This window comes from Oncorhynchus gorbuscha, linkage group LG05 (assembly GCF_021184085.1).
Source record: "Oncorhynchus gorbuscha isolate QuinsamMale2020 ecotype Even-year linkage group LG05, OgorEven_v1.0, whole genome shotgun sequence".
Lineage (NCBI taxonomy): Eukaryota > Metazoa > Chordata > Actinopteri > Salmoniformes > Salmonidae > Oncorhynchus > Oncorhynchus gorbuscha.
The window spans coordinates 62,345,407-62,368,707 of record NC_060177.1 but is presented as its reverse complement, the minus strand read 5'-3'; the positions used below and the strand labels follow the sequence as shown (position 1 = coordinate 62,368,707).

Genomic DNA, 23,301 nt, shown 5'->3' with positions numbered 1-23,301 from the left:
CCCCCCCCCCCAAACTTAATCACCATGATATTGGATTTAGCTTAAAAGTTGGGTGAAAAAAAGACAATTCCCTTGCAGTACGTTGATGACTGTTTTGCAAATCCAATCAGTTTTCCACAAGGATTTAACACCATCACATATACTATATTGTTTTGGGTTGAAATGACGTGGAAACAACATTGATTCAACCAGTTTTTACCCAGTGGGACAGTAGTAGATAGACTTTGTGAGGAAAATCGCAGCACTTGGTCTTTTGAATGAGAGCTGCTCCCTACTGTATGTTGAGCCAGGTGGAGGGTGGCAGTGTTTCCAAACGTGTTTGTTATGGATGGGGCTCGATAGCTGCTCTGGCACAAACACACCCTAGTGGGCTGCTGGAGGGGTGGCACTATCTCAGACCAGTAGAGTAATCATTTTTATCCCGCTGATTTCCCAAATAGAAATGGACACTTATGATAAAAATGTCATGGCCACTCCACACGTCAGCTTCATAACAGGATTACATGTCACTTCCAAATACCTCGGTCTGTTTTCCCAAGCTCTGAATGGCCACATTATTGCTCATAGGAACTTTGAGGTAATATATGGTAAGAGACAAGGAGCTCTTTATGGCCGGTGATTATTTGGTTGGAATGAAACCAGTGATTTATGTCCATTTAACTGAAAAGCCCTGTAAATTCCCCCAGCTGTATTTCCCCTGGATAAAGAGTGGAGTGAAAGTGACAACATGGGCTTGGTGTGGAAATGTGAACGGCTGCTCTCAGAGTTCTAGTTAATATACCTGACATGAAAAACGTGCCTACCTACTTACTAGCACCTCCAGCACAAAGGAAAGTGCAGACTTAAACAAGTGTCTGCAGCAAAAGGTAGACAAAAGTACTGCTCTGAGCAAACCTGTTTGGAAGATCAACCTCCAGCTATTGCCACCACCATAGATACGATTCTAATAGCTTAGCATCTTTGCAGGTATGATGGGGATGGGGTTAGAGTTAGTGGAGTTAATGGCATATTGTCCACATGGGTGATTTGGCTTGGCAGACCTGATGCTACAACTCTTCCAGCATCAGTGTCTCCAACACAAATGGCCACATTCATCCTCTACTTTCACACCATTACACCTACAAGACAAACATCCAGACAATCCATGAATAGACACACATTTGTCTTGCATTCGCATCTCCACATCTGAGCTACACACACCGTACACACCAATGTCAATTGGGAATGTGATAGGAGAAATGACATCATGTTCATTTAAAAGGACCATATAGTGTCACTGTTTTCAGCTCAATTTTGTGTTTATGTGTCTGAGCGAGAGAGAGAGAGAGTGTTAACACACTCCAGTGCCTAGTCACTAGGTGTGCTGGGTCAGTCGCTCAGTCAGTGCCAGGCACTTCCGGCGCGACAGAGATGGACGCCTCGCTTTGCGTTCCTAGGAAACTATGCAGTATTTTGTTTTTTTATGTGTTATTTCTTACATTGTTACCCCAGGAAATCTTAGGTTTTATTACATACAGTCGGGAGGAACTATTGGATATAAGAGCAACGTCAACTCACCAACATTACGACCAGGAATATGACTTTCCCGAAGCGGATCCTCTGTTTGGCCCACCACGCAGGACAATGGATCGGATCTCAGCCGGCGACCCAAAACAATGCGGCCGTAGAAGGGGCAGACGGAGCGTTCTTCTGGTCAGGCTCCGTAGATGGGCACACTGCGCACCGCTCCCAAGCATACTACTCACCAATGTTCAGTCTCTTGACAACAAGGTAGATGAAATCCGAGCAAGAGTTGCCTTCCAGAGAGACATCAGAGATTGTAACATTCTTTGTTTCACGGAAACATGGCTCACTCGAGACACGCTATCGTAGTCGGTACAGCCTCCTGGTTTCTTCACGCATCGCGCAGACAGAAACAAGCATCTCTCTGGTAAGAAGAAGCCTTATGCCTTATGATTAACAAGACGTGGTGTGATCATAACAACATACAGGAACTCAAGTCCTTTTGTTCACCTGACTTAGAATTCCTCACAATCAAATGCCGACTGCATTATCTACCAAGAGAATTCTCTTCAATCATAATCACAGTCGTGTATATTCCCCCCAAAGCAGACACATCGACGGCCCTGAAAGAACTTCATTCAACTCTATGTAAACTGGAAACCACATATCCCGAGGCTGCATTTATTGTAGCTGGGGATTTTTACAAGGCTAATCTGAAAACAAGGCTTCCTAAATTCTATCAGCACATCGATTGCGCAAACCGGGCTGGCAAAACCCTAGATCATTTTTATTCCAACTTCCACTACGCATATAAGGCCCTCCCCCACCCTCCTTTCGGAAAAGCTGACCACGACTCCATTTTGTTGCTCCCAGCCTATAGACAGACACTAAAACAGGAAGCACCCGTGCTCAGGTCTGTTCAACACTGGTCTGACCAATCTGATTCCACGCTTCAAGATTGCTTCGATCACGTGGACTGGGATATGTTCCGCATAGCGGCGGACAACAACATTGATGAATACGCTGATTCAGTGAGTGAGTTTATTAGCAAGTGCATCGGTGATGTTGTACCCACAGTGTCTATTAAAACATTCCCCAACCAGAAACCGTGGATTGATGGTAGCATTCGCGCAAAACTGAAAGCGTGAACCACTGCTTTTAATCAGGGCAAGGTGACCGGGAAACATGACCGAATACAAACAGTGTAGCTATTCCTTCCGCAAGGCAATCAAACAAGCTAAGCGTCAGTATAGAGACAAAGTGGAGTCGAAATTCAACGGCTCAGACACGAGAGGTATGTGGCAGGGTCTACAGTCAATCACAAAAGAAAAATCAGCCCTGTCGCGGACCACAATGTCTTGCTCCCAGACAGACTAAACAACTTCTTTGCTCGCTTTAAGGACAATACAGTGCCACTGAGACGGCCCGCTACCAAAACCTGCGGGCTCTCCTTCACTGCAGCCAACGTGAGTAAAACATTTAAATGTGTTAACCCTCGCAAGGCTGCAGACCCAGACAGCATCCCCGGCTGCGTCCTCAGAGCATGCGCAAACTAGCTGGCTGGTGTGTTTACGGACATATTCAATCAATCCTTATGCCAGTCTGCTGTTCCCACATGCTTCAAGACGGCCACCATTGTTCCTGTTCCCAAGAAAGCTAAGGTAAATGAAGTGCTTTGAGAGACTAGTCAAGGACCATATCACCTCCACCCTACCTGAAACCCTAGACCCATTTCAATTAGCTTACTGCCCCAATAGGTCTACAGGCGACGCAATCACAATCACACTGCACTAACCCATCTGGACCCTGGGCCTCGACCCCGCCCTGTGCAACTGGGTCCTGCTCTTCCTGACGGGCCGCCCCAAGGGGGTGAGGGTAGGTAACAACATCTCCACCCCACTGATCCTCAACACTGGGGCTCCACAAGGGTGCGTTCTCTCCTGTACTCCCTGTTCACCCACGACTGTGTGGCCATGCACGCCTCCAACTCAATCAACAAGTTTGCAGACGACACTACAGTGGTAGGCTTGATTACCAACAACGACAAGACGGCCTACAGGGATGAGGTGAGGGCCCTCGGAATGTGGTGTCAGGAAAATAACCTCACACTCAATGTCAAAAAAACAAAGGAGATCATCGTGGACTTCAGGAAACAGCTGAGGGAGCAGCCCCCTATCCACATTGATGGGACAGTAGTGGACAGTAGTGGAGAGGGCGTACACATCACGGACAAACTGAAATCGTCCACCCACACAGACAGCGTGGTGAAGAAGGCGCAGCAGCGCCTCTTCAACCTCAGGAGGCTGAAGAAATTCGGCTTGTCACCAAAAACACTCACAAACACAGATGCACAATCGAGAGCATGCTGTCGGGCTGTATCACCACCTGGTACTGCAACTGCTCCGCCCATAACCGTAAGGCTCTCCAGAGGGTAGTGAGGTCTGCACAATGCATCACCGGGGGGAAACTTCCTGCCCTCCAGGACACCTACACCAACCAATGTCACAGGAAGGCCAAAAAGATCATCAAGGACAACAACCACCCAAGCCACTGCCTGTTCACCTCGCTATCATCCAGAAGGTGAGGTCAGTACAGGTGCATCAAAGCTGGGACCGAGAGACTGAAAAACAGCTTTTATCTCAAGATTGTTAAACAGCCATCACTAACATTGAGTGGCTGCTGCCAAGATACTGACTCAACTCTAGCCTTTAATAATGGAAAAATTGATGTAATAAATGTATCACTAGCCACTTTAAACAATGCCACTAATGTTTACATACCCTACATTACTCATCTCATATGTATATACTGTACTCTATACCATCTACTGCATCTTGCCATCTTGATGTAATAAATGTATCACTAGCCACTTTAAACAATGGCACTTTATATAATGTTTACATACCCTACATTACTAATCTCATATGTATATACTGTACTCTATACCATCTACTGCATCTTGCCTATGCCGTTCGGCCATCACTCATTCATATATTTGTATGTACATATTCTTGTGAAATTGTTAGGTTAGATTACATGCTAGATTTTACTGCATGGTCGGAACTAGAAGCACAAGCATTTCACTACACTCGCATTAACATCTGCTAACCATGTGTATGTGACAAATAAAATGTGATTTGAGAGGGCCTCTGATTGCTAGGCTACTGCCTCACACAATAGAACCACTAATCTTCTTATTTGGAATTCAGAGGCTCACCATATCTTAATGAAGTCTTAATGAGCTGCTGGAAATCCCTGAATCGCAGGCAGATTATTGAATTGAGACAACTCTGGTAATCATAACGTCTGAGTGGGCACTCAGTGTTTACTGCAGATTGGGTGCAGTTTTTTTAATCCATTTATTAGACTAAATAATACAGGGCTATTTGGCTGTTAATTCTGAACTGCTGCAGTCTTTTTTCTTTGCAGCCGTCATGGCAACATTCTCTATGCGCACAGGTGTGCTCCGAGGCTGACTGATGGCTAATCAGGATTTGTTGAAAGATAAGAAAGAAGGAAAAAGAAACAGCAGCAAAAGTCAGCGCTCAACGATTTGTGGGTGTGTGCGTGCATGGGCGTGTGCCCTGAGGTTTCTTAGTTGCAGAGTAAATAAGTGCACAATTAGCAGGATCTTCTTTTTTATAGTGTAGTAGTACAGTAGTTCTCGCAGATTGTTGTAAATGAAGTGGAATAATGCAAAATATGTGTTTCATCTCAGAAAACAAAGTGACAATTGTGATTTAAGGCTCTGCTCTATGCCGAAAAGGCAGACACATGCTTGAGGTATATTCATCCTTTCGGAGAATAGAAGCGCTACCTTGCAGTTGAGCTTTTGTCAGTTTATGGATGTTGCTGTCATGTAAGGCACCATGTACACACAGTGAGCAGCACAGTGTGCAGTTAAAAGAAGGCTTGGGCAACAGGAATACAGACCATACACAGGAAGTACCCAATCCATGCCCACAGGGGACTACCTGTCCCACACTACGGCTTTACGATTCTGTTGAGGTAATGGCGTTAATTACCCCTGCAATGTTTGCACGTACCAGAATTCAGACATCCAGTGAATTTGGGCTTTAGTGGCTCACTGCTCAGGATTCTGTACAAGACAATACTTGTGAGGCTGGTACTTTAGCTGCATAATTTGAGCTGTTGTGTGTTTTCCACCCTAATGGAAATCACCCAGTCAGCCATGGAGTTGTTTGAGAATATCTGTCTAGGTGTGGTTCTTGGTGAGCCAATCAAACTCACCCTCTGGTTTCAAAGGAACACTAAACAAATAATGGAGTGATATTACTTTTCAGTTACCATGGAGGTTCTGCCCTATCATACGGCCCACTAATCAAAAAGCCTCTGTGTCATGTCTGGAGGTCTGGATGTCATCGTGTGTCTCTCTCTCTCTCTCTCTCTAACTCTCTAACTCTCTCTCTAACTCTCTCTCTACTCTCTCTCTCTCTCTCTCTCTCTCTCTCTAACTCTCTCTAACTCTCTCTCTCTAACTCTCTCTCTCTAACTCTCTCTCTAACTCTCTCTCTCTCTCTCTCTCTCTCTCTCTCTCTCTCTCTCTCTCTCTCTCTCTCTCTCTCTCTCTCTCTCTCTCTCTCTCTCTCTCTCTCTCTCTCTCTCTCTCTCTCTCTCTCTCTCTCTCTACTCTCTTACTCTCTCTCTCTCTCTCTCTTTCTCTCTCTCTCTCTCTCTTTCTCTCTCTCTTTCTCTCTCTCTTTCTCTCTCTCTCTGTTGTCTCTCAGGCCTCAGCATCCGTGGTTCCCAGGAGGAGGACCCTCCTGACCCCCAACTCATGCGCCTGGACAACATGCTGCTGGCGGAGGGCGTGTCAGGACCAGAGAAAGGGGGTGGATCAGCCGCTGCAGCCGCTGCAGCTGCAGCCTCGGGCGGGGCCTCAGACAACTCCATCGAACACTCAGACTACAGATCCAAACTCACCCAGATCAGACAGATTTACCACACAGAGCTGGAGAAATACGAACAGGTGGGTGTGAGTCACACCTTTAACCTCCTTTACATCACACCTTTAAGCTTCATAGGCTTGCATGATGTTTTTCATTCTCACTTTGCCCAGATGTTCTAGAAATATTGCCAGTAATATTAATCACCATGAGTACAAAACTGGGAACAAAATATTCCCCTTGTAATATTGTAAACATGTATATATTGTGTGGTTCGTGAACAAATTCTGAGGAGTGGTGCAGTCGACTCAGTAAAATGAGAATACGATCAACTCATTAGGCTGCCACGTTGAGCTTCAGCAATAAAACAGAGGAGTATTATAGGAGAAAATGAAAGGTTGGAACACTGCCTCAGCAAGGCGGCGAGGTAAATTACACAAACGTACTCTCTCATTCTGAGAGATAGTATTGTCTGGAGTGAAGGCATCTTTCTTAGGGGTGTTTCCCTGTTTAATTATCTAAATGTAAATACTTAACGAATTTTACTCAGAGTAATGAGCTAAAGTGTGCACAACGTAAATTAGTTATTCTAATGAATCATGTATGAACTACTGGTTTAACAAAAAGCTGGTTAAATTCTCTCTCTGCTGGGCCAAAGCCAAATTGCAAATCGGCATTTGCATTCATAGATGACTTCACCTATTAAGTCATTGAAGCACTCAGCAGTAGGGTAAATACAGGGAATGTTTAGTGAAGATGCTTTTAACCAAGGGAGGCGGGTCAGCTACTTAGAGAGTTGTACCTCGCCAAAAGATACAGCCAGGAGGACACTAACAGGGCTGGGTTGTGCTCTGTGATTTCTCTGCAGGCGTGTAACGAGTTCACCACCCATGTGATGAACCTGCTGAGGGAGCAGTCCCGCACGCGACCCATCTCTCCCAAAGAGATCGAGCGCATGGTGGGGATCATCCACCGCAAGTTCAGCTCCATCCAGATGCAGCTCAAACAGAGCACCTGTGAGGCCGTCATGATCCTGCGCTCCAGATTCCTTGATGCCAGGTCAGTGTGTATATATGTGCGTGTGTGTTTCACTGTGATGCACAAAACCAATGTTTCTAGCCTGGAGCATCGGAAGGTGCCCATAGACAGGAACTCGTATGTAGACATATGATCGTAATAACAACATTAGAGAAATGCACTTCCTGTCTGAGAAAAAACGAACCCACAACATACAGCGCCAAAGAGCACACTGCAAATATTCACAGATGATCTTGCCATAAAGTGCATTCGTTATGTATTATAGCCATCTTCTCAAAACAATCATCCGCTAGCACCTGAAAGCAGTTTAGATTAAATGAAGCAGGAACAAAGTCATGTGTAATTGGTGGAGTGGAGGTCATGAGCAGGTGTTCTGGATTACTGTAATAACAAACAGTTTGTGGAGTGGAGCTCTAAGGAGAGCGGGAGGAAGTTTAGGGCTAAAGCAAACCAAGCAGAAGCACATTTGCTTCCCATTGCTTTCGTGAAGTGCAGTAAACAAGGCAAAATAAGTTAATGCTCAATAACATGGTAAGTAGTGCCCTGGGGGGAAGAAGGGGACCCGGATCTAGTTAGAGTTGCTTTGCTCCCACTGAAGTTCCCTGGGGCTGTGGCACTTCAGGAAGAATGCTCAGCTGGGCATGTTGTGATTTCTATAATGTACCGAGATACACTCCGACTGGGCAATTGGGCCTAGCTCTCCATCACCACGCCTACCCATCCACTGCACTAAACACTACACATTACACGCTTGGACTGGAGATCAGAGACCAACAGACCAAATTAAGCAATGTACTGTACGTGTTTGTGTTGTGTGTGTTTGTGGGTCACCGGATGGCTTGGTGTCTGTTGATGAGGATGGTGCTGAAAGGCAGGACACAATATTCCGCTCCTGACGCCTCTCTCAGACCCACATTCCTCATTATTTTCACCATTTATGTGTGAGATTGATTGTGCAATTTGGCTGTTCCAAATGGATGAGTTAATACTGGTCTTGCTAATGAGATTGGCCTTTCTCTCATTCTGTTCACTTTTCAGGCGGAAAAGAAGAAACTTCAGCAAGCAGGCGACGGAAATCTTAAACGAGTATTTCTACTCGCACCTCAGCAACCCATATCCCAGTGAAGAAGCCAAAGAGGAGTTGGCCAAGAAGTGCAGCATCACAGTATCCCAGGTGGGTGCAGATTCCTTGTCTCAGACGCAGTGGCTGTTGGGTAATCAGGGGGGAAAAGGCAGTAAACGAGGCCCCTGGCTGCAACACCAGACCAGCCTGGAAGGACGGCTATTCCGCACTATCAGAGCCCAGTGTCTTTATCTTACCTTGACATTGAGCCTAATGATACCTACAGTATGTTAGCCTTTCAATAGCTGTCCACTCTGGGCCCACAGTATGTTAGCCTTTCAATAGCTGTCCACTCTGGGCCTACAGTATGTTAGCCTTTCAATAGCTGTCCACTCTGGGCCTACAGTATGTTAGCCTTTCAATAGCTGTCCACTCTGGGCCTACAGTATGTTAGCCTTTCAATAGCTGTCCACTCTGGGCCTACAGTATGTTAGCCTTTCAATAGCTGTCCACTCTGGGTCTCCTGCCATTTTCTTTCTCATTCCCATCTGCCATGCGTGTTCTCTGTCTGCCTGATCAGTCCAGGTGACTGGATGTCTATCAGTATAGGTTATCCAGTAAATAAATATGATTTTTAAGGTGTACGTGTGTGGTCACAGTGGCTTGTACATGGAGACGACACTGCTTCACCCACTAAACATTTTGTTTTTACAGACAACTTATGTGACTTTCCCACTTGACCTTTAGCCTAATAGTTGGGTTAACCTGAAGGCAATATAATCTCTCACACCCAACCCCCACACCCAAACCAATTTAGTATTGTTATCTTCCTGCACTCTGTTCTGCTACTATTGTTACAACTTGAACCATTTAGATTTTTGTATTCTAGTTCAGATGTTAATCCATGGCTGTTCCAATTTGAGAATTACCCATACAAGAAACACTGATTTGCAATGTTCTCTCTTGTCTGTGGGGAGGGGGTGTGAAAGGGTATATTGAGTGTAGTCATGCAGTCAGATACTGTAAAAGCCCATTCTTTTTTGCCTTCAGGGGGTGGGAAGCACCATCACAGTATCACAGGTATGTCATGACTTCTCCTGATCCACTGTTGTTGTTTTCATTCTTTGTATATTTTCTTTGTTTCTGTATGTGCACCTTCACAGTCTACCACTGCACACAGCTCCCCTCCCTCACACAAATGGACTGATATCCTGGCATAACAAATGTATCCGATGCTATTTTCATGTAGGCATACCATGATTACAGTTTTACTGTAGGTTTGGCACCAAGCAAGTTCCACTGTGATACATAGAGCGTGTTATTTTGCTGTTGAATCTCACACATCAGTGTGTGAGCAAATCATATGCAAAGACTAGGGATCATACAACATTTCCATTTGTATTTTCAGCTCACTTTTAATCATTTTTTTATGATTGTTAAATACCAGTTCAAGATAACACCCATGCCACCACACTGTGTTTGTTTTGATGTCTCATGTCATATCATTTCACTTTTTTGTTATTTCTATAACACAAATCATTTGTTTTCTATACTGTATGCATTTTATGTTAGTTGTAGATCATTTGTTAGGTATGTTCCTCTTGGTTTTAAAACATGCAGCGTGTGTCTAATGTTCTGCTTTCTACCTGTGTGCTTCATGTTAGTTGAAGGAGTGGACATTGAACCTCACAAGTGGAACAATTCTTTGTTCTGAGTGCTTCACTAAACAGGACACTGTAGGAGTTCCCAGGAGGACAAATCAATCTATGCAGAAATAAGAGGTCTTTTACATATTCACTTGAACTCATCTCAAGCCCCATTAGCAGGGTTCTCCTTGACAAGCCTCGGCCACTGCAGACACTCCTGCTGACTACTTTTGAGTTAGACTAAGCCAAGTCCTCTTTGAGTTTGTCATCCTAAAATACTCAAGCATAGGAGGAGAGCCAGGAAAGTTACTCCAGAGAATGAGTGTTTGGGTATTTCCAAATAACCTCAAATTTAATGGTGAACCTCAATGACTGTAGTAGAACTATGTGAATCAATAAGCATTACATATCAGCCTGACGTTTATCACAGATGTCTAGGTGGATTGTACTGCTTTGATTAATGGATTGATTAAGTAGGTTTGGGTGGACATTCTACAATGCCTATATTCTTCTCTGACAAGAAGGAACGGAGTGTGAGTTTCATTGCATGAACATCATTTTGGAAAAAAGTAACCTAACTTAGATCTGTAAAACATGTGCACCAACACTTACAAGCATGAATTGGACTTCTCATCCAATCAAAGGAATGGATGACTTATTTACTGGTGAAGTAAACAGCATATCCTCGGATTATACCATCCGAGGCCAAATGTGCTTGTTTGTAGCGACCATCAGTGATGCGAAAGGAGCTAATGGTGTTGTTTAAAAGTTGACCTCACTTCATGAGGCAATGGCCCTCTAAATGCAGGATGCAGTCGTATTATTTCACTCTGTCAGTTTGCATGTGTGACACTGGGCTCCTAAATGAAAGCATGTGATTGGACGGCAGTGGTTTGTGTCTTGGTTTATGGATGTGTCTGGGGCCGTAATTGATATCTTCTCCAGACAGTGCTGCTGTGAGGGGTCACTCTGCTCCCAGGGCACGAACAGGGACAGGCAGCCCTCCAGACGGACAAACAAGAGAGTTCAGAACACATGGCCGACTCAGCACCGCAATCTGTGGTTGCCCAGTTCAGAGCTCACACTCTTCAATTGAGCGACACTTATCAATATTTCAGGTCATTATATATTTAGGCGAGGGCGCGAGGGATGCCTTGGGTTAATGTGTTAAGTATTAATGTTCTCTGTTCTATTATTGATCATATAAGTAGCAGCAGGCCACTGAAACCACCTTTGTCTGTATAATTAAGACCCAAGTGTGAGGCTTCATTTAGGAGTTCTCTAAGAAGTCCTTATAAATCCAGTTGTATTGAGATCTGGGAAAGATCATCTATTCTCTTTCGATGACAAGAGCGGTGTATTGACCCGGAATGGGACAGAAATGTTAGTGGATTATTAACTACTGTTACATGCCCTCTCTAGTGGGTCGCTGAGAACAAAACCGGTGTCTTGTTCTTGCAAGGAGTCTGCATGGCCATTATACAATCGCTCCCTTTGATGCAGCTGCTGAGGTCAGGTAATTCAGTCTTTCAACCTGGCTCCCACTAACACAGGGAAGTCAATTGAATGCACGGTCTGCCACAAGATAAAAGGGAATTAGTTCTGTGGATTGGGTTGTGGTCCTTACCTTACGGTGCCTGCATTTACACAATGTTTCGCGCAACCTGTGAATCACCAAAGCCAGGGTTCAGTGGGCAGGAGTAAAATGTGTGTAGACCAGAGGAAGTGGCCCCTGAGTACCCAGGCTAGGTGATGCTAACACTGCTGAGGCTGTGCAATCTAACAACACCAAACAGTGGTTAAATACAGTCATAACAGCTTGTCCTGAATAACAGAATAACACTGACCTGAACACTGAACACATCACAAACTGATATACTGATATATTAAATACCATTTCAACATTATATATCCTGTCAAAGCAATTCTGTTTTTGATGAATTGATTGCAATACTTTTCTATTTCAAGCATTCATGTAACACTGTTGAATACCGGATAGTGAATTATTATCAAGAATCAGAAGCAAATATCTCTGACAGAACTACTGTTTGTATAGCATAACCAAAACCAGTGATAGTCACAATGATGATCATTACTGGTATAAAAATGTTCAAAGGCCTCTCATATATTGCTAATCCAAGCTCAGTGTCATAATCATTGTGTTTATTATGCACTATAATGCCATGTAGATGGGCTGCATAAAGTGTCTGGCTATGGTGGGCTCGGTAGTTTTCATTATGTTGTGGCCCTTGTGTTAACACAACGCTGCTGATAAGTGACTTTTTTATGATGCGCTGTGAGGCCCATAGATGCCATTGAAGCAGACGGGTGTACGGCATCAGTCTTGGTCCACCATGTGTTTTCATAAAGGATGGATGAAAGGCAGCTCCAGCCATTACCCAGAAGCACACACAGACAGGCAGCTCAGTTTGGCCTTTACTATTAGATGAAACAGGCCAGAGGCTTTAGAGAGCTGGCTGGATGCTTGTTTTTACCTATGCTTTGTTTTTCTCTCTCTTAAATGTTAGCCCCTGTACTATACCGCAGAATCATCACTGTTATTAAATGCATTTATTTTAATTAACTGTAATAATGATAATTGTATACTTCATTTAGTTCTGCATTTACTAAAATATAACAATGTCATTGCATTTGCCTTAAAGTGATTTCTCAAAGCAGGGTAATGTGTTTTTGTTTCCTGTTAAATATATACAGTAATATTCCAGTAATGATACCACTCAGAGAGAGGTTTTCTATGGTCTGCAATGCTGTTGGTGATCTGGCTCAAAGGGTGAGACTGCCTGCATCCTGTCTGCCCTTAAAAACCACTGTAAGCAGGTTAAGTAAAAAGGATGATGGCTAGGGCTTTCATTGCATCCAATTAAACCTTGCTTGTTAGTTTAACCTCTAGGTAAACCCATCAAACAATTGATGTCAAGGAAACCATGCCAACAGTGGCTTCGCCTGAATGGTCATTAATTTTAATTGCCTAGATATTAAAGATTTAGAAGCACAGAGACATGCAGGATAGAAATGATCTGATGTCATGCAAATCCAGTCAGTTTGCGCTTGCTGCAGTATTGGCGGGCTGCTGGAGATATTAAAAAGTAAGCGCAGGGGTGGAAATTAAATAAAGCTTCATTAGGGGCAGCTGCTCTTTGGCTGGTCCGGCAGAAGGCTGCAGGAGCTGAGAGGGGAGCCATAGCACGGCGACAGGCCACTCTAATTTATAGGACTATTAAAACACAAACCTAATCTCATTATTATTCCACTATTATTGCAGAGCCAGCATTCACACACTGGTTTTACCCCATGCAAAGAAAATGTCAATCTTTCGTTCTACTATGAGAGACAGTTTTATTTCTATCACAGTGAGGTAATATTGAAGTAGTAGTCATAGTAATATAATATGAATATTGAAATGTAGAAATGTAAATATAGAAACTGCAGTTTAGAAATATAGAAGCTGGACCCTATACTGTTTTTAATGTTAGCATTTACTAGTATTGTTAAAGTGAGGCTTCAGGTTTCAATTTGAAGAGACACAGCAGACATTGTCCTGAGATTGTATTTCATATGGACGCAACAGTTCCTCATAAACCCCTTGACTTTTTTCACATTTTGTTGTGTTACAGCCTGAATTCATAACAAGGTCTCACCCATCTACAACATCATACCTCATAATGACAAAGTGAAAACATGTTTTTAGAAATGTTTGCTCATTTACTGAAAATGAAATACAGACATACTGTATCTCATTTACATAAGTATTAACACCCCTGAGTCAATACATGTTCGAATCATCTTTGGCAGCGCTTACAGCTGTGATTCTTTCTGGGTAAGTCTAAGAGCTTTGCACACCTGGATTGTACAATATTTGCACATTATTATTTTTTCAAGCTCTGTCAAGTTGGTTGTTGATAATTACTAGACAGCCATTTTCAAGTCTTGCCATAGATTTTCATGCCGATTTAAATCAAAACTGTAACTAGGCCACTCAGAAACATTCAATGTCATCTTGATAAGCAACTCCAGTGTATATTTGGCTTTGTGTTTTCGGTTATTGTCCTGCTGAAAGGTGAATTTGTCTCCCAGTGTCAGTTGGAAAGCAAACTGAACCATGTTTTCCTCTAAGACTTTGCCTGTGCTTAGCTCCATTCCGTTTCTTTTTATCCTAAGAAACTCCCTAGTCTTTGCCGATGACATATCCATAACATGATGCAGCCACCACCATGCTTGAAAATATGGAGTGGTACTCAGTGATGTGTTGTGTTGGATTTGCCACAAACATAATGCTTTGCATTCAGGACATAAATTGAATTTCTTTGCCACATTTTTTGCAGTTTTACTTTAGTGCCTTATTGCAAACAGGATGCATGTTTTAGAATAGTTTTTATTCGGTAAAGGCTTCCTTCTTTTCACTCTGTCATTTAGGTTAGTATTGTGGAGTAACTACAATATTTGTTGATCCATCCTCAGTTTTTTCCTATCACAGCCAATAAACTCTGTAACTGTTTTAAAGTCACCATTGACCTCCTGGTGAAATCCCTGAGTGGTTTCCTTCCTCGCCGGCAACTGAGTTAGGAAAGTAATGACGCACCATCCGCAGTGTAATTAATAACTTCACCATGCTCAAAGGGAGCATATTGGAGGTATTGGAAATCCTCCCTGGTCTTTGTGGTTAAATCTGTGTTTAAAAAACACTGCTCGACTAAGGGACCTTACAGATAAGGGTATGTGTGTTGTACAGAGATGAGATAGTTATTGAAAACCATGTTAACCACTATTATTGCTACTTATTACGTGACTTCTTAAGCACATTTTTACACCTGAACTTGAGGCTTGCCATAACAAATATCTTGAGTAAATAAGTATTCAACCTATTTCATCTTTTCATTTTTTCTTCATTTGCAAACATTTCTTAAAACATAATACCACTTTGACATTATGGGGGATTGTGTGTAGGCCAGGGACACAATCTCAATGTAATCCATTTAAAATTCAGGCTGTAACACAACAAAATGTGGGAAAAGTCAAGGGGTGTGAATAGTTTGTGAAGGCACTTTAGGTCTCACTGTTACTCTTTGACCTCACCATAGCACCACAATGCCTGTGTCCTGTGTTATGCAGCCCGGCTGTCAGAATGTGCAGTGGCCAGCCATGGGTTTGATGCTCTGCACTGGTGTTGTACGCAATATCCTTCATTAATATTAAACTGTGTATCTGTTAAAAACACAAGCAAGTTCTACCACCAATGCAGAAGCAAACAAGTCTATACATTTCTTTGAGTGTAATGGCAGAACTTGTTTCCTTAGCAATAGGCCTGGCAATGTAATACAGTCAGGAGAACTTTTCAGTTTGTGTTGTGGGAGACGAGCAACCCCTGGTGTGTTGGTTTTGTCAAGAGACAAACAGAGAGCATGTCATGCTCACTTTTATGAAAACGCACAAGTGATTCCTGATTATTGCTTAATTAGCCTGCATACCCAGTGGACATTACTGCAGGGGCTGGGAATTGGGTACTTGATGGACCCAAACGTCTTGAAACAATCACACTGCTCAGTGCACAGTGCCTTGGCTGCTTGACGTCTGACACCTCGGCTCTCCCTCTGCTCTCTCCCCCAGGTATCCAACTGGTTCGGCAACAAGAGAATCCGGTACAAGAAGAACATAGGCAAGTTCCAGGAAGAAGCTAACCTGTACGCTGCTAAGACTGCAGTAACAGCAGCGCATGCAGTGGCCGCCGCAGTGCAGAACAGCCAGACCAACTCCCCTACCACACCCAACTCCGGTAGGCACCCCTGTGCAGGCCCTAACTCTGCCATCCACCCCCAGCCCTCAGCCCCCAGCCCCCCCATGCCTCACCCCCACTCACGCACCATTCACACAGGCAGGAGTGACAGGCACTGCTCCCAGCCTGGGGATCCCAGAGTCTCCTGTCTTTGAGACAGTCGATGCCAAATAAGACAAGCAAACTCATGCATAAAGAGTGCGTTCTTGGTTTGTGAACCGAGAACAGATGTATTTCTGGCAAAAAGACAATTCAAAATGATGTCACTGAGGTTTTGTTTTCCCTTGACTTTTGCTCAGCCCCCCCTCTAATTTGTCAATCTGTAGCTCCACTGTATGGTAGTGCATTTTATACTAAGAGAGATTGAAAATAATAGCTGGGAGCAGTTAGAGTAGACTGTATAGGTTACACAAATGACAATACAAAGACATCCAACACAATGTATAGTCCAGGAGAATGACTGTGATTTTGGACTTGGCTGACCTGACAAGGGGATGTGATCTGGTAAGCGATAGCTATTTGAAGTGGTCCCCTTTTTCTTGCACCCAGGATTCCAGATGAAAGATGAAGAATTTCAGCTGGACTCTGCAGAGAGCAAAAACACTCTTTTAACCAACATGTTTACTGGTACTGCTCTTTTCATAAGCTTCTTATTGTCCTTGTCATTGGTATATGATATTTCCCCACTAACAGTAGATAAGGATTAAGGGATGTGGAACAAATTTGGAGCTTAAAGCCACCAGCCACATATTGAATCTCTGTTTGTGTCATGTGATTTTCATTCAGTTTGTTTTGCCTCCTTTTTGGGGAAAATCTGTATAGCCTCTCAGAGTTCTGACATGACCATAATCCTCTCCTCTATCTTGTATTTCCTTGCTTTCCGTCCTTTCCTCTTGTAGTTGCTTACTTTCTGGGAATCTAGTAACTGAGTGTAGTAGTGGGCGTTGTGTTCCTATGTACAGTAGATTGTGTCTGCGTTTGTGTCTCTCTGTGCGCTTGTGTGTGTTTAGTTAGTATGTACTCTTCCCTCGTAGCCCTCTATATAGTTATTCAGCTACTTACATCTTCCCTTTCCAGGTTCTTCAGGTTCTTTTAACCTCCCAAACTCTGGGGACATGTTCTTGAGCATGCAGTCTCTGAATGGGGATTCTTACCAAGGGGCACAAGTCGGAGTCAATGTGCAGTCACAGGTAGGAGCCAAAAACAGGGACAGGTCCTGTGTGCAAATGCACAGAGCCGTCCCAGTTTTGCCTGTGTGCTGAGCCATCCACAGTGCAGTCTGAAGTACAGTAACTAAGATATGCTGCCCACATTGGGCCAGCTCAAATTCCCACAGTCAGGTCTCCACTGCAAAAGTGAGCCACACTGTGAGCTCCATTTTCTTTTTTACTGACTCTAATTCGCTTTGGATGGAATATTCTGGCCTACCTAAAAATATCCCACCCCATTGCTATCAACAATTATTTATAAAAGCCTCCAGAAAATGGATTTATTTGATCTCTGTAACAGACTTGATTGAAGTTTCCATTTTGTGAATGCATTTGGCTTTGACTTGAGCTCTTGGGTTGGTGTTGGGTTTTATGGTCCCCTACATTCCTCTCTTGTATCTTTTCCTGTCTTTGTCTCATTTCGGTTGTGTTACATATTGTTGTTGTCATCCATTATGTTATTTCTTCGGGTTCAGAGACACATAGAGGAGCATAATCATACGCATGTCAGATGAACCCCTTAGAACTAGAGACGTATGGCTTTAACACTTTAAAGAACATATGAATCATGTCCGTACAATACAACTGTATTGTCCATATGTTACAGCAAACATGTCCTCGTCATTATGTCCATTCGGATGTATTCCTCCCCTCTATTTGTTTGTGCATATAGCTTTTTTTACAAAACACATTGTTGTATGTTTGAATACTTTATGTGTATAGTGTGGCCGTGCTTTTCCCAATGGTATGTCTCAACGTTAGAAATGAGACATTTTCCACAATAACTTTCGACATAGCCATAGGTAGAGAAGTCATTTAGATGACAGTGGATATACTCTACATACATTGCATAATGCAAACACCCACCATAATGTGTTGTCTGTGTCTCATAGTCCCTTTCCACATGGAGTAAGTCCTGTATGTTTTGAAATGTGGCGTTGAGCATGTGTGTTAATGTAAAACCCCATGCCACAGTGAGTTGACAGCCATGCCCACCCTCTCTATCCCCACAGGTGGATACCCTGCGCCATGTTATCAGTCAGACGGCAGGATACAGTGAAGCTCTGGGGGGGAACACTATGTACAGCCCAAATGGCTTGAATGTAAGTGATCTCGGTATCCTCTTCCTGTAGGCACCATTCTGGAGACAGTGGTTATTTTTCATTACCTTGAGCAGACCTTGTCCAAACTGGATCCATTCTACTGTAAACATTATACACATAATGGTAGTTGTGTGTAGCTCAGACGGAGAACACCCCGTGTTGCTGCCAACTGTCTTGATTAAAGTGCCATCTTAGGCAAATGAATTGCACTAATTGATTTTATTTCTTGACTCGTTATACATGTACTTTTCTTAGAAAAAAGTTTTGAATGTTACTTGAAAGGTTGAATGGAAATCTAGGATGTCAGGAGAATACATAGTAGCAGCTGGGAGCCAGGGAGTGAGAAACTCCATTCAGCACTGCCGCAGCAACACAGCAAGTGATTGAGCTTCTTAAAGGATAGAGCAAACATGACACTGGAGATTAGAGATTGTAGGAAAGTTGGCACATTTTCATTGCAGGGGGATAAAAGCAGAGTTTAATGAAACACACCTAGATCATAGTACAGGTGGAATAAAAACACATTGGATTTAAAATCTCCCCCCCGTTTTTGATTTTATAAACATCTTGTAATACCTTATGTGACTGAAAGCAAAATGACATAAGTAGGCTTTTAGTTGTATTCTATGTTTAGTTTAGCTGTTTTGAAATGCTTCAGAGCTTTTGCCATATCCTTATCACCATGATAAAATATGAAAGTGAGATCGCCTGCAGCCTTTTCCAGACGTGAATTCCATCTTCGTTGATGAGGGCTGATATGGTTCTGAAGCCATCAGAGTAAAGATTAATTTGTTTGATGAGAAAGGATAGAGGCAGAGGGAGAGAGAGAAATGGTTACTGACATATTTCCCTTTGCAATGTCAGAGAGAAACGATTACCATTTGTTGTCTTCATGTTGCCATGGTTGGGACAGTAGTGATGTGAAGGCTTGGTTATTTTCAGCTTCCCAACATGACAGCTATTGTTATTGAGAGGCATTTTAATATCATGAGCTAATATGTACATTCTGATAGTCATATAAAAGTTATACATTTTCAGTATTGCAAAGAGGTGAACCTAATACTTTCGACATTGCCAACCTTTGTCAATTAACCGCTTAGATGTTTAATTTTCCATACTTGACAATCACTTGACATTCACAAAGTGGGATACATATTTGGAAGTATATTAAAATATCACACTGTTATCTTTAAAATAAAAAGAATTGGGGGGGATTTACCATGTAAGCAATCACACACACGATAACACAGTTAGCTTTCTCGGACAGCGTTTGGTGTCATTTTGGTTTTGTTGAACACCTTTTAGCCCGCAGGCCTTTAGAAGAAGTGTCAACCTCTAGCAGGCTCAACTGAAGTGTTTCTCACTCTCTCACTTTCCTTCACTGTTTAGGCCAGTGCTCAATTAATCACCACACAAACATACTCTCTGAAATACAACATTACTGACAAGTCAAGACATCCAATAATAGCACGTGAAAAAAGGAGAAACACCCAGAAAACAACAAAAACATGCTTTGGATAATTCATTTAAAGAGATGGAGAGGCCTTCTCATACAGCAATACACTTATTTCAATGCAGTACCGACATTGTGACAAAGCAGACCAGATAAAGCTATTTATTGACCTATTCCAGGCGATCTAAATCATCAAAATACTAATTCCACCAATGAACAACGAGTGCTAGAGCCCCCAATGTACAGTAATGCAGACGGATTGTTTTGATAATGAAGTGCATCATAGATTAATTAGCATACGCTAACCTTTTGTTTTGTTGATGGTGACGAAGGGGATCCAGCAAAGGCTAGTCCCTGCCGCGAGCCAATCGGAGTCAGGCTGGCTCAGACTGGCTCTCTGGGAAAGGCCCTGCCCCGTCACTTCCACTCAGCATTCCCCACCTCACCCACCCCCAGCCCTCCTCCTTCCTGACTGACATAAGAATATGTAGCGACAAGCTGTCTGCCACTGCTGAAATCTGATTAGACATTGATTTCAGGGATCGCTCCCATTGGCTGAGGCATAAGGCACATTTGTTTCTAGGAGTCTCATGGCTGATGCTAGTATAATGCAGAGAATGGCCATTGGCTTTCCAGTTGTACTGCATACTACTGTATATCAAAGGAGATACCTCTTTTTATTTATTAATTAGTAAATGAACATATGGTCACAAACAAACTCTACACCATAAGAATGACTCTTTTACCTGTATTTTGGTTATCTGTATTACTAAATATATTTTATTGTACAGAGTCATCATATTCTCCCTCACATGAAAACATTTTGGTTAACTGGTAACTGGTCTTGATTACAAATATAGGTTCCTTACGAAGCATTATGTTGTTAACATGGACTTCTTTCATTTGTAGTATTTCGTTTTGATCCCTTCTCTTCTGCTTCCTTCCTAGGCTAATGGGGGATGGCACGATGCAATGACTGCATCTTCTGTAATCTCCCCGACAGAAGGACCTGGAAGTGTGCACTCTGATACCTCGAATTGATCTGTTATCGATGCATCTGATCCCCAAGCTGTAGAGCATGAACTTTCACTGACTGACCAACCAGAGAGGATAAACAAAACTTTTTTTCAGAACTAATTGTCTGCTACATCTACCAGAGTCCTCAACCCCCCTCACAATGATGTTCTACAATATGGACACCTGATGTTTTCTTGGTAGTTCAGTGAAGTCTTCGCTCAAACTCCATCAGTCTCATGATTATATTTCACCATTTCTCTATTTTATGTCTGTCATTTGAAGGGGTAAGCACATACATGTACCAATCAAACAAGGCCCAGATGTTTATTGCGCAACATTCATTTCAATTGACAATTGATTTAAGAAGTGATGTTCCCCAAGCTGAATTTCTTCCTAAGTGGATGGCATTTGGTGTTGTCATATGCATTCTAAAATGTTTTGGTTTTGAAATGCAATATATATCATTTGTGTTTTGTTTTAGATCAGCTAATTCCCTTGGTATCTTACCTACTGTATATTGACTAACAAAGTAGCAGTTCCATCACTGAACGCAAGGAATGCAGCAAATAAGAAATGCTACTGTTGTAAACTCACTGGCAGCTTGGAAGAGTTTACAACCACCAGGTTGACATGCAGTCCTTTCGTTGACATGCAGTCCTTTCATTGACAAGACTAATGGGATAACACTGTATTTTGGGACAAAATCTTCAAGCATAGAAAATGACAACTTTATATAGGTTAACATTCTGTGTGAGGTGAAAGTCATGTGATATTCAAATGTTATTTTGAGCTATTGGTTGAAATAGTCATGGGTCTAACAGTAAATCCAACCAGTTATAGCACTTCCTTTTGGCATGTGACAAGATACCAGTCACACAAAATATGTTGTATATAATATAGCTTAAGAGTATTTATACATCCCACCAATCAATACACAGCTTTATTACCTCATTCAAACTCATAGAAACCAATAGATTTTCAACATTTCTATAGCTTAGAGTGCTCACTTACTACCTCTAAACAATATCACCACCATAGTTTTTGTCTTTTTATTTAACATTTTTATTTAGTGGTTTTGATTACATCTTGTAATAAACTCTTTGTTTTTGTTCATGTAATCTAATGTATATTTTAATCTTAAAAAAAGAATGTTGCTTTATTGCAACTTCAAAAAGACAAAAACAAGAAAATGTATGATGTTAACAACAATAATATTAATACTAAGAATAATGAGAAAAAAAAGTCATTTTTAAAAATAAGAGGGAGAGGTGCAAAATTGTTAATTGGTGGATTTTGAGGGAGGGGCTAGGAGAATGTTGGTCATAAATTAACACCAAACAGTTAAACTGTTGTAAATACTGAAGAACATTTTGAATGTTGCTCATCTTGTTACTAATTCACACAAAAAATCATTATAAAAACTGTAATACATAGAGGTTTCAGTTTTCAGAACTGTACATTTCAAGCTCTGTTTGACAGGGTTCAAACTTTCTTTCTCTTTTTTGTATTGTATGTGATTCTGAAACCGATAAAGTCATGGAAAATGATTTGTGGCAGTGATTCTAACGTATTAAAAATGTTTAGTGTTTCTTTCTAACCCGACTACACCCTGGACTGAAAAGTCTTCCTTGTGGTAGTTCTGTGTAATTTCAAACATGAATAAACGTTTTGCTTTAAAAATTGAAATTGGTTCTTATTATTAATTTGTACATTACTACTAACAATCGTTCCCTATATATACATAATATAATTTACATTTATTTGACTTTGACATTCAGTCATGATCAGAATGCATTAAAGAAACTAGTAAAGTCAAAAGTAATAGCGTATCTATATGCTCATAAGACCACTCCCTACATTGCATAAAGGGTTGATACATTGCATAAAGTATGACCAATCTAGGTCATTCATTCTGTTGTGGCATGCTAAATATCAAATTATCAACCCTTAAAGAAAGCATGGTTTATCCACAGGGCCAGACAAGGCTATAAGACTTCAGGGCCCATTTCAGGCATTTGCTTTGATATAAATACGAGGAACAGCTTGCAAGATACCATTACATGGGCTCCCAAGTGGTGCAGCGGTCTAAGGCACCTCATCTCAGTGCTAGAGGTGTCACTACAGACCCTGGTTCAATTCCAGGCTGTATCACATACGGCTGTGATTGGGAGTCCAATAGGACTTGCAATTCACATGTATTATTGTAAGTAAGAATGTGTTCTTAACCTTTCTCGGGCAGGCATTCCGCTAGCGGAACCCCTCCACAACATTCCCCTGAAAAGGCAGAGTGCTAAATTCAAAAATATTTTTTTGAAATATTTAACTTTCACACATGAACAAGTCCAATACAGCAAAAGAAAGATAAACATTTTGTTAATCTACCCATCGTGTCCGATTTAAAAAATGCTTTACAGCGAAAGCACAACGCATGATAGGTCATAGCCAAGTCAAAAAAACACACAGCCATTTTTCCAGCCAAAGAGAGGAGTCACAAGAAGCAGAAATATAGATCAAATTAATCACTAACCTTTGATGATCCTCATCAGATAGGACATAATTTTACACAATACAT

The 23,301-nt window shown here is 42.1% G+C and overlaps 1 protein-coding gene across 8 annotated transcripts in view; it reads left to right on the top strand.

Moving 5' to 3' along the window:
- Positions 1-22,411, top strand: part of LOC124036254 (pre-B-cell leukemia transcription factor 3-like) — a 75,930-nt gene extending 53,519 nt beyond the window's left edge. For 2 of the 8 annotated variants that reach the window (XM_046350564.1, XM_046350565.1), the window contains exons 3-11: positions 6,252-6,493; positions 7,279-7,469; positions 8,487-8,622; positions 9,562-9,591; positions 15,783-15,948; positions 16,498-16,575; positions 17,026-17,138; positions 18,170-18,259; positions 20,661-22,411. In XM_046350564.1, the coding sequence (XP_046206520.1) occupies positions 6,252-6,493; positions 7,279-7,469; positions 8,487-8,622; positions 9,562-9,591; positions 15,783-15,948; positions 16,498-16,575; positions 17,026-17,138; positions 18,170-18,259; positions 20,661-20,753 (1,139 nt within the window). In that variant the 3' untranslated portion in view covers positions 20,754-22,411. The remainder of the gene's footprint in view (positions 1-6,251; positions 6,494-7,278; positions 7,470-8,486; positions 8,623-9,561; positions 9,592-15,782; positions 15,949-16,497; positions 16,576-17,025; positions 17,139-18,169; positions 18,260-20,660) is intronic. The other 6 variants (XM_046350566.1, XM_046350567.1, XM_046350568.1 and 3 more) reach the window with 4 other exon arrangements.
- The last annotated feature ends 890 nt before the right edge of the window (positions 22,412-23,301 follow it).